Consider the following 12,385-nt stretch of genomic DNA (forward strand, 5'->3'; position numbering starts at 1 on the left):
GAAACTGTCCATAAACATTTCAATGGTTACTGAAGACGGAGCACTGCACTAATCACACAGTGAAACTGCAAAGTACAAGGAAATTCTCTCATTCCAAACATCTCCTAGCACTTAGCAGTGTATCTGGTATTGAGTGTGTGCCTCAAATTATTTGCAAAACCTCGCCATCTGACTTGTAATACAGAAATTTTTCTGTGATTCAAAACCTCTATCTTCTTTATAGAAATAGATTTAGAAAAACGTTAGCTTTTGTCTCACTCAAATGTGAGAAATCACTTTTGGCTGTTCCCAACAAAGACATCTCCCCTCTGTTAGGTTTTCTGTTAAATCAAACCTTGATGTCATCTCTCCTAATTGGCAAGTGTTGACCAAGAGAATAAACTCTCTGTCAGGTATGTTAATTTGGACAAGTTATCTTAAGGAAATTCCTTACCAAGATTTTTCATTAATTACCTCCATTTAAACGCCTAGGCTACAATATCTCTAAAATAAAAACCACTGAGTAGTTAGTGATCACAGTTCCTTGGGTAAAGTAAGAAGTATATATAATCTAAAATTTTAAAGTTTGGGGCGCCTGGGTGGCTGAGTCAGGTATCCAGCTCTTGATATCAGCTCAGGTCATTATCTCAGGGTCGTGAGATGGAACCCCATCCCGCTCTGTGCTGGGTGTGGAGCCTGCTTACCATTTTCGCTTTCCCTCTCCCTCTGCCCCTCTCCCTTCCTAAAAAATGGTGGGGTTTTTTTGTCGTTGTTTTTTTTAATTTTTAAGTTTAAAAGGATTCAATATAAACATTTATATTCACCTTAATATTTTCAAATACTGGTAGTAACATGAACATTGACCTAAGCTGAATTTCTAGAATTCCTGTGGTTATTTTTAATCGTGCTGAGTTAGAACAGAATACAAATAGTTAATAATAAGCGCTAAGATGAGAAAGCGTGCAAGAGCAACCTGATAATTATGGTTCTATTATGATAGGACCCTCTTATTTAGCATCATTGTTAGGCCCGAAGCATCCTGAACCGAGCAAGCAAAGTCTGAGCGGTCTGAAGGCAGATGCCTCAGGGCATTTCCCAATACCACATCAGCAGTAAAACGCCTCTAGCATTTGCTGTCCTGCCTTGCCGTTTACTATTAAGTAACATCTCTAAAGTCCTCTCCACCCCTTCATGCAAATGAGAGTGATATGTTGTTCTCTTATAGGTGGACTTGGTTTCACTCCAATTTTCCACCACTGTGAAAAGGCTTCCGAGGCGGGTCTGTATGCGTATCTTCATCCCTGCTCCTTACAGTTTCCTATATACTGTTTCTAGAAATAAAATCATCAGCGTCAAGCTCTTGCTCCTTGTTTGGGAAGGAATTTGGCAAGGCGAATCCATTTACTTTTGCACCAGCAGGCAGCATTCGTGTGCCCGCCTCGCGGTGGGCTAGACCCGCAGCGCGGTCTCTGTGCGCCTGCGCCCCGCACTGCACGCTCTTCCCCAGAGCGGCCGCCTCCCTCAGCGCCGCTCTCCAGGGATGTACAAGATCTCACCGATTTTATCACATTAGAGATACTTAAGTTGTTTTTTATATTTTCCACTGTGAAGAAGCTTTATACATATTTCCCCATTTAATAGCCTTTTGTTAAAAATAGATTCCCAAAAGGGAAGATTATTGGGAAAAGTCCTATAATGTTTATGGTAAGTTAATATATGTTTATATTAATTAATTAACTAGCATACAATTACATGATAGGTATTGTCACACTGTTTTTCAGAGCTATACCAGTTTATATTCAATTGGTCATTTTGAGTCTATACCATTTTGCCATAATATGCCATCATGTGGGCTCAGTCCTCGAGGCGTCGGTGCTCTGTGGTGTTGGAATTTTGTTGCTTGTCGGCCTGTGCGCGCGTGCGCGGACATGGCCTCAAACGACTATACCCAACAAGCAACCCAAAGCTATGGGGCCTACCCCACCCAGCCTGGGCAGGGCTATTCCCAGCAGAGCAATCAGCCCTATGGACAGCAGAGTTACAGTGGTTACGGCCAGTCAGACACTTCAGGCTACGGCCAGAGCAGCTATGGTTCTTCTTATGGACAGACCCAGAACACAGGCTATGGCACTCAGTCAGCTCCCCAGGGATATGGCTCAACTGGTGGCTATGGCAGTAGCCAGAGTTCTCAGTCATCTTATGGGCAACAGTCCTCTTATCCTGGCTATGGCCAGCAGCCAGCTCCTAGCAGCACCTCGGGAAGTTATGGTAGTGGTTCTCAGAGCAGCGGCTACGGGCAGCCCCAGAGTGGGGGCTATGGCCAGCAGTCTGGCTATAGTGGACAGCAGCAAGGCTATGGACAGCAGCAAAGCTCCTATAATCCCCCTCAAGGCTATGGACAGCAGAACCAGTACAACAGTAGCAGTGGAGGTAACTATGGCCAAGATCAGTCCTCCATGAGTGGTGGCGGCGGCGGTTATGGCAATCAGGACCAGAGTGGTGGTGGCGGTGGCTACGGGGGAGGCCAGCAGGACCGTGGGGGCCGTGGCCGGGGCGGTGGCGGTGGTTACAACCGTAGCAGCGGTGGCTATGAACCCAGAGGTCGTGGAGGTGGCCGTGGAGGCAGAGGCGGCATGGGCGGAAGTGACCGTGGTGGCTTCAATAAATTTGGTGGCCCTCGGGACCAAGGATCACGTCATGACTCTGAACAGGATAATTCAGACAACAACACCATCTTCGTGCAGGGCTTGGGCGAAAATGTTACAATTGAGTCTGTGGCTGATTACTTCAAGCAGATTGGTATTATTAAGACAAATAAGAAAACAGGACAGCCCATGATTAATCTGTACACAGACAGGGAAACCGGCAAGCTGAAGGGAGAGGCAACAGTGTCGTTTGATGACCCACCATCTGCTAAAGCAGCTATTGACTGGTTTGATGGTAAAGAATTCTCTGGGAATCCTATCAAGGTCTCATTTGCTACTCGGCGAGCAGACTTCAATCGGGGCGGTGGCAATGGTCGTGGAGGCCGAGGGCGAGGAGGACCTATGGGCCGTGGAGGCTACGGAGGTGGTGGCAGTGGTGGCGGTGGCCGGGGAGGATTCCCTAGTGGAGGTGGTGGTGGCGGCGGCCAGCAGCGAGCTGGTGACTGGAAGTGTCCTAATCCTATATGTGAGAACATGAACTTCTCCTGGAGGAATGAATGCAACCAGTGTAAGGCCCCTAAACCAGATGGCCCAGGAGGGGGACCAGGAGGCTCTCATATGGGGGGTAACTATGGAGATGATCGTCGTGGTGGAAGAGGAGGCTATGATCGGGGCGGCTACCGAGGCCGAGGCGGGGACCGTGGGGGCTTCCGAGGGGGCTGGGGTGGTGGGGACAGAGGTGGCTTTGGCCCTGGCAAGATGGACTCCAGGGGTGAGCACAGACAGGATCGCAGGGAGAGGCCGTATTAGCTTGGCTCCTGAGGTTCTGCAACAGCTTTTCTTCTTGTACCCAGTGTTACCCTCATTATTTTGTAACCTTCCAACTCCTGATCACCCACGGGTTTTTTTGTGTCGGACTATGTAATTGTAACCGTACCTCTGGTTCCCATTAAAAACCATCGTTTTAGTTAAAAAAAAAAAAAAAAAAAAAAGCCATCATGTGGTAACATATCAAATTATTTACCACCTTCAATTAAAAAATAGTATCTGGATTTCTCATAATTATTTCTTGCTAAAGAAGGTGAAGATTTTACTGCTTATTTCCAGTAGTATTTCTTTATTTGCGAAGTCTTTGGTCATATCCTTTGCTCATTTGTCTCCTGAGGTTTTCAAATATGTATCTCAGAAGTTTATTTGTAACTAGATAATGTTCAAGTTATTTTGCTTAATGTATTTTTCTCAGAATGTTGTCGGAATATCTATTTATGTATAGATTTAAATCTTTCTTTTTTTCCTTCTCCTTCAAAGCTTAGAATTTTAAACTGCCTCCACAGATTTTAACTCCAAGTTTATTTTTTTTAGCTTTATATTATCTTAACCTAGGCTATTTGGTGGGCCTATAAATTCATTCTTAGCCAATTATTTATCCCAATACAATGAACTGAGTGATTTCTCTTTTCTGCATGTTTTCATATCTCCTTTATTACAAATTCCTACACCTAAGAATGTATTTTGGACCTTGTTCCTATATTTATATGTACATTAATAAAGCAGTCCATAATTTTTAATTACTGTACTTTGTCATGTTTGTCATGTGTTCTAATGTTGGGACAAGCTCATCTCATAGAAATTCTTATTTTTAGAATTTTTTTCTATTCTAACCGCTTATTCTTCCATATGAATGTTAAAATAATACTTATAAAGAGAAGCCTGTCTAGATTTAATATGAGTATTGGATTAAAATTATAAATTAATTGACCTCTATTACCCTATTAGAAATATAGCTTATAACTTCATTTCTTAAATTTTATAGCTTACCATTACATTTTTGACAAACAAAATAAGTCTCACACATTTCTCTAAAGAAAACAGTGTTTTAAACCTACAAAATAAGTCTCAGTCTCACACATTTCTCTAAAGAAAACAGTGTTTTAAACCTTGTCACTATGGCTTTTAATCCCTTGGATCTCATCTAATTTTCTGACTGTTGATTGTTAGTATATAAAAAATTCTAGAGATTAAATCTCTCATATAAGGCAATTGCTCTACTTTTAACCAATGTGATACCATTATGTATTTATTCTTTTTACAATATTCCTTTATTTAACTTACTTCTCAAGACACTGACTAGAATCACCATACTTTCACAGCCAACACAATGTTTTCCATGTACCTACCTGAACCCCTTCATTACACAGAAGCTGACTTCAGTAATAACTTCTTGCTGATCAACTTTAATAAAATTGCTCATATCTCATACATCTATTATACACATTACTTTCTTTTATTTTTAGAAGACTATCATTCTCATTTCTGTCTCAGAGGTCCTATCACTGAAATGCTATATGTTCTCTTCTTAGTGATTTATATTTAGGGCAGGAAAGCCCTGTAGATGGTACACGCAGGTTTATGAAACAGGACTGAAGCCACAATACAAAAAACCTTCTGCAAAATTTGCAATGAGTCTGTACAATGTGACTATTTAACAGAAGTGAACTTTTAAATTAATATTTGCTAAGCTAGTCTTCAATTTAATTAACTATTTTTAAATGATGTTTTATTATATGTAGTTATCAAATTACAAGAAAAAATGACTTTGAATCTTAAAAACAGAACGTACACTGGCAACCACAAAATGCTAACATGAAGAGAAACAAGTTTAAAATTTTAAAATTGCCCTTATGAACCTGAACACTTATCTTCCTTTGCCAACTACTGGGTTATCAGATAATATAGAAACTTCAAACTTTAATACTTTAAGTGAAGAAAAAATTTTCTTTTAAGATTTTATTTATTTATTTATTAGAGGGAGAGAGAGAGAGAGGGGAAGCAAGGGTAAGAGTAGAGGGAGGGAGAGAGAAGAAGGGAGAGAATCCCAGACAGACTCTGCTGAGCCTGGTGCCCAACACAGGGCTCTGTCTCACAACCATGAGATCATGACCTGAGTTGAAACCAAAAGTAGAATGCTCAACAGACTGAGCCACACAGGCATCCCAGAAATATCACTTTTGTTACTTATACTGCAAGTGGCTACAATACAGATGGGAGCAATTGATAGTGTTGGTGTGCTAGACAGACGTATGGAAATAAGTGCCCTCTTCAGGAAATTCTAAACCAGAAAGAACTCTAAGAAAAATGTCTTCATTAAAGAAGGTGCTCTGGGGAACACCTGAGTGGCTCAGTGGCTTAAGCATCTGCCTTCAGCTCAGGTCATAATCCCAGGGTCCTGGGATTAAGTCCTGCATCAGGCTCCCTGTTTAGTGGGGAGCCTGCTTCTCTCTCTGCCTGCTGCTCCCCTGCTTGTGTTCACACGTGCGCTCTCCCACTCACTCTCTCTCTGTGACAAATAAATAAATAAAATCTTAAAAAAAAAAAAAAAAAAAGAAGAAGAAGAAGAAGAAGAAGAAGAAGAAGGTGGCCCTCTGGGCTTCACATGGAACAAAGCAAAAAAGCCCAAGGGCCCACTGGTATCACTGCCATTCAATGTGTCAAAGTCTCCAACTCTAACAAGACTGATATCTCTTGCATGATTGAGAAATGACAAAGTTCTTTACTTTGTCCTATGTCTTAAAAAACTCACCTGAGGATCCCATAGAAAATTAACAGGAATTCTTTTTAGTAATTTTTCTCCTTCTATTGAATGCAACTTTAACCAAACATGTTTTGTTCATGTGGACCGTGTAGTGGTCACTGGCATAATAAATTGAAACAGGGTTTTTCAAACCAAACAGGTGATTCACTCTTGATTCACTCTTTCCAAGCTGTGAGCCATGGCGAAGAAATAACAGTGTGAGAAGAGTTTTCTCAATAATTTGGGCCAAGTTCAAAGAGAGAAACTTCTGAGATGTGGCTCACGTGCAAACTTCTGCGGCATGGCTGGCTGTCATGGGATAGAGCAAAGATTGGCAACATTCCAGGGTAGTACAGACTGACTAATCAGAGACACGCCCAATAAACTTAATCTTCAAAAGTATCTTCTTACTTCATAAGGTGAATAAAGAATGTTTTTGTTTAGTATTTCTAAGATTGTTATCATAAGATGAGTAACTGAAATTACTAACTCCTATCACTAGCTAGATAGATATGCCTCAACTAAATATGTTTAGAGAAGAGAAATTTGCTAGAACCACAGAGTGAGAGAGGCTTGGATATTTAGGTAGTGCGGCTAATCTCATTTTTTAAAAAAGTACATAGTGAGGCCCTCACGAACACTAACAAACACTGTAGACAGGGGACAGGGGACTGATTAATGAATACTATCAATGATTAACAAGGAGCTGAAGTCACCTTATACAGACTCTTGTCAGTCCTTTCACTAATTGAAAAAAAAAAAAAAAACAAATTAGATGTTGTTCCCATCTTTACTGTTTAGTAAAGCCAAGAGAGATTACCTAAGGTATAGAGTAAAAGAATTACTGTAACAGACTTCAGCCAGCGGAGTAATCTTTAGCCCTCAACTCAATTAGATCTCACAGTCAATCAAACTATGATACTAAAATGATTAACAGAAGATACTAACTTCAATAGTCAGTCAGATTAAAAGACAATTAAGGCCCATTATCCTCGTTGCACGGGTATGTATCTTGTCTAAAACCTCAGAGTGGAGTTTATACCCAATTTAGACTATCTGAAATGTCAGAACTCTGCCAGCTGGGTGGAAGCTATAATAAGCTCCCTTCCTCTAACTCTTGAGTTTGATATTTTGGAGAGGTCGCTCGTAAAGAATAAACTACGGCTCTGCTGAAATTAGATAAAATAATAAGAAAACTCTTTAATGATGATAATGAACCAGGATGCCTAGAGATTGTTAACAGGCAACAGCAGACTCTGTATTTCACAAGAATCCATTTCCCTGGCCATGAACCAAGCAGAAGTCAGCTTTTTCCTGTAAGAAAATGAATTCAGAGTTTTAAAATATCCTAATCATACTTCAGCTAAAACTTGAGACCTCTTATGGGTAAAATATTCTCAAAGACAGATGGCCTACTATATATCTACCATGAATTTAGGAGTCAGGACTTACTACCAGACTCTGAAGGGCGGATTGTGCTTTCCTCGGGGGCATTAGAACTTGGGCGGAGGGAGGGGACCAAACAGTGATGCCTGATTCATCGTTCACAGGCCACCCAGCTAGGCTTTCTTCACTACAGATTTATACAGAACAGAGTTACCTAGGCTTTTTTCCCTCAACATTACAACTTTTATTAATATGCTTTATTAACCATGGGGCGCCTGGGTGGCTCAGAGGGTTAAGCCTCTGCCTTCAGCTCAGGTCATGTCAGGGTCCTGGGATAGAGCCCCGCATCGGGCTCTCTGCTCGCCAGGGAGCCTACTTCCCCCTCTCTCTCTGCCTGCCTGCTGTGATCTCTCTCTCTCTGTGTCAAATAAACAGGTAGAATCTTAAAAAAAAAAAAAAAAAAAAAAAAAGCTTTATTGACCAGTGGCTGTACACAATGTGATTCACAATTAAGAGAAGGATTTTTTTTTTTAATACAAACATCACGGAGGGCTTTGATGCCCCTCAATAAACTACAATTGCCGATTACCACAGCTTAATACTTACTTACGCTACTTTGGGAAAACATTCATTTAAAGAATACTGGATACCAAACATATTGATTAGACTTAATCTGATAATGCACAAAACCCCCCACTGGTATTATTCAAGCTAGGAAACAATCTAAGAATGAATGAGCTTTGGGAAGTGGTCAATTAAAGTGACTTTTTTTTTAACCAATAGATCTCTCAACAGGCGTCCAAATCTTAGCTGAGAAGGTAGAACTTATGTACTTCATCTAACAGTATTGCTTGTGATCAAAATAGTTTTTCCTCAACTCTGAACATCCTCCCTGGTAACAATAAGCACCTCCTCTCCAGCTGGATATGATTTTTACAAATCACCTCAAGTCATTCAGAGACCAGGCTGGTGCAAAAATTGCATTTAAAAAAACCAAAAAACTAAGTAGTCACACAAATATGTTTAATGATCTTGTTATGGAGGCAATGACTCAAAAAGGGGGTCCTTAAAAATGATTTAAGTGGTAGCTCATCATTGGCAGTATGTACCCAGAAAGTGACTTCTCTGAAAAGATCTCCTGTTTGGGCTCTACGGTCTCACACGTCTACCAACAACTCAGTGCTTCACAGGCACACTTCCTAGCTAAGGCTTATCCTGACTTGTGGAGCTTACAGTGGAGAAAGTTATTTCACTGCAAACGTCTACATAGTCCATACGCATAGCTAAGGTAGCTCTCAGATCACATGCATCTTTCTACCCATCATTCCCCCTCCATCTTCTGAACACATTAGAACATATTTAAATCCCACAGTTTTCAAATTAATAAAAAGTAACTTCCTAACATTGACCAGTTAGACTGACCACATGGTCTACTAGAATTAGTTTAAAGATATTCGGCAATGGCACTTCTAAATATACATCAGGAGAGGACAAGAAATACCTCTTAAATTTTACTTGAGGCCCTTCTTCAGATGCCTGCTCTGCTATGTACTAGGTAAAACAACATGAAATTGACATTTCTGTAGGTCAGGGAGGGTTGAATATCAGTAACTTCATATGGTTCCATTTACTAACATTGCTCTAAGACAAAAAAGTTTGAATATCAACCAACAGATCTAGTGAGATAGAGGTTGTTATCTACATGGCCATCTTTCCAGCAACAGCTTACATTTATGCAAAGACTATATATATATGTATGTGTATATATATATATGTGTGTGTGTGTGTGTGTATATATACATACATACATATATACGTATGTATATGTGTGTGTGTGTGTGTGTGTGTGTGTGTGTGTGTATATACACATACATATATATATAAAATGGAATTTTGCAACCCGGTGAGTTAGGCAGACCAGATATGCTGATCTCCACTTCAGGGTTGAGAAAATAAGGGTCAGATGCTAAGTCAGTTGCTCAAATGTCCAAAAGTAATGGGGCAAAGAATCAAACCTAAGCCCTCTGACTCCACATCTTTGCTGAAACAACCTTCCTTTAAAAGGATAATCAAAACAATCTAAATCCAAGCACATATACTCCTAATGCTTACTTGTGGACAGATTCCATAAATACCTATGTGCTAAGTGTCTAAATTAGAGCACTTAAGCCCTTTCAAAATTGTGGGTGCATACTCATGGACATTCTTATAATTTATTTGCTCACTTCTGCAACCTACACCCTCACCCGGGATTTCATCTTTACATCCCACAGGCCAGCCTCCCCATCACCCAAAGGTCACATACCTGGCTAACTATACTTTGCCTCCCCTGGGGGACAAAACAGTGGGACTAGATGATGTAGGCTTCATACCATATCACTCATTCCACCAGCCTAGTTTACTTATGATAACCAAGCCCTGAGATATTATTTTCAGTAATATATTAATTGAATGAATGGCCCATAGGCCATTGACTCAAATTGATGGTAGCAGTGTAACGACTCCACCTAAAGCTTAAAAGAAAAATTTGTTACTGCCTAAATTTGTTTTATAAGCATCACGATTTACTGATGAAGGAAAAAGTTTTATATTAATTTCTAAACCAGGTAATTCCGTGTGTTAGAAGATTCAGAGTGGGAGCTGGTGCGAGGTAATAAGGCTTCCTCCTCAACCACCCACCCCTACTGGACCATCAAGCAATAACAGAATCTTTCTTGTTTACTAATTTAAAATAATATATGTTTCACCAATGCTATCTTTAGATGCAGAGACTGATAACCCCTTCCTACTGTCTGGTACTGTAGGGGTATCAATTTGCAGAGATCAAATCTCACTTGTTACCAAGAAAACAGATCAGTGACTATGATGGCCATGGAGGAGGAAGTGAAGACAACTCAGAACACACATACACATTTTTGCTTTTGAATTATTTTTTAACTACTTTAAATACTTACTCACACAACAGAACACCATTCTCTAGAGAAGCTCGAAAATCCTTTGTTTCAAAATTCTTCTCTGTTACTGCCTGAAAAACAAATTTAGGTGTTAATTTTCTTAGCCGGGGTTAATACACAAGTCAAATTTAGCATTAGATTAATTAATATGCAACTGTTATCCTTGAAGGACGTGCATATATCATCAAAAGTTGATTAAGGAAATTGATCTAGGAAATTACATGTGGTTCTATGTTACAGAGAGAGAGATTAACCATTTTAGTATGAACAAATATAAACAGGAAAAAAAGAACACGATGAGAGTTTTCCATAATGGAATCATTTTACGGGTAATCAACAAAAGCTAGAAACTCCATTTCCAACATGTTTTCCATAAAATCCTATAGGCAATCTAGCCTACCAAGAGTAAATAAAATCAGATTAAGATATAAATTTGAAATATCAATTATTCATGCCCATCATTAATTTCAATTCCATCCTCCAATTCCTGAAGTTTTATGACAAAGCTAAAAAGAAGCGGGCATGACTCTCCTTAAATGGATTCATAATATAGCCCTGATTTGCATAATGAGCCATATTTATTGAAACATCCTAGAGAGGGGGTTATGACATCCTGACACAGAGAGACAAAAGACAGACACAGAAGACCCTGTGTACTTCAAACAGACAATTCCCCACTGAAGGCTATGACATATGAACAGACCACCTATAGTTGTTACCACAACCAATGTTCCTTAGTGAAGCCACTGGAAACATATGTACAGATCCTGTCTCTCAAGAGGGGAGTAGCTGGGAGGAAAGAGGGTCTTAGAGAGGACAGATTACCAGAGAAAATGGAAGCCTCAGTAGGAAAAAGCTGTTCCAAGAACAACTCCTGCCACTTGCTCTACATGCCACTTTGGGAAGAAACACCATGTTAGAAATCTGGGGATTTGGGGGGAAGTCTCTGATCTTAACCCTAAGTAGCTACAAGTCTCCTGTTGTCATAACTCACCACGGCTAGGTTTTCAGCCCACCTACAATCCCTAGGTATGCCTTCCGCATCTTTTCCATCGTGCCCAATATCGCCCTAGCTAGGCATATTGTCTGTTAACTAACAAAACAGCAGTTATTTTGTAGAACAGAAGTTAGTTTCTCATTAGCTGGTTGTGAAATGTGGACAGAAGTCTGGACCAAGAGGTAACAAATTCAAACACAAGAAGTAGGAGATCCCTTCCTCTATACAGCATTAATCTAAAGACAGGCTACATTGCCCCATGAATTAAACATTGGCTGAGTGTCTCTGTTACAGGCACTTACCTGGATATTGGGTGGAGAGCTGAAGAAAAAAAATGCAGGAAGCTCTTTCCTCAAGGACCTCATAGCCACATAAGTAAGACACAAAGCTCGAAAATGCAATAAAATATATCCAGAGTGGTACATACCTTTGGGGAAAACCTTGAGTGGCTCATGGATTATCTCACATAACCAGATGCTCATGGTTTGTGCAGCACTAAACTCTCTTGAATTTTCCCCCAAATGGATCCAAAATAAACTCAAGATAAGCATTGTGTGGTGCCTGGGTGGCTGAGCCAGTTAAGCATCCAACTCTTGATTTCAGCTCAGATCATGATCTCAGAGTCCTGAAATTGAGCCCCATGTCAGGCTCTGCACTAAGTGGGGAGTCTGCCTGGGGATTCTCTCTCCTTCTGCCCACCCACCCCCACTCACATGGTCTCTCTCAAAAATAAATAAATGTTAAAAAAAAAAGCAAAACAACACATTGATCTCAACAAGTGAAAACACAGTAACTTCTCATTTATCTAAGAAGTCCTATCCAAAGCCAAAAAGGTATGAAAAATTCCCAGGAA

At 40.2% G+C, this 12,385-nt stretch overlaps 2 protein-coding genes across 17 annotated transcripts in view; one reads left to right on the forward strand and one right to left on the reverse strand.

Moving 5' to 3' along the window:
- Positions 1–12,385, reverse strand: part of LMO7 (LIM domain 7) — a 203,393-nt gene that overhangs the window by 117,346 nt on the left and 73,662 nt on the right. For all 16 annotated transcript variants that reach the window (XM_032864229.1, XM_032864228.1, XM_032864226.1 and 13 more), the window contains exon 3: positions 10,536–10,606. In XM_032864229.1, coding sequence (XP_032720120.1) covers positions 10,536–10,606 — 71 coding nt within the window. The remainder of the gene's footprint in view (positions 1–10,535; positions 10,607–12,385) is intronic.
- LOC116871505 (RNA-binding protein FUS-like) lies at positions 1,848–3,591 on the forward strand. The gene has a single exon (XM_032864241.1). It carries the CDS (start codon positions 1,908–1,910, stop codon positions 3,432–3,434), a length of 1,527 nt encoding a protein of 508 aa, XP_032720132.1. The 5' UTR covers positions 1,848–1,907; the 3' UTR covers positions 3,435–3,591.

The sequence above is a fragment of the Lontra canadensis genome, unplaced genomic scaffold, assembly GCF_010015895.1.
Source record: "Lontra canadensis isolate GAN:19392208 unplaced genomic scaffold, GSC_riverotter_1.0 scaffold26, whole genome shotgun sequence".
Lineage (NCBI taxonomy): Eukaryota > Metazoa > Chordata > Mammalia > Carnivora > Mustelidae > Lontra > Lontra canadensis.

Bases quoted from the DNA above. Each gene is read 5' to 3' on its own strand.
- LOC116871505 (XM_032864241.1), top strand. From the start codon at position 1,908: ATGGCCTCAAACGACTATACCCAACAAGCAACCCAAAGCTATGGGGCC.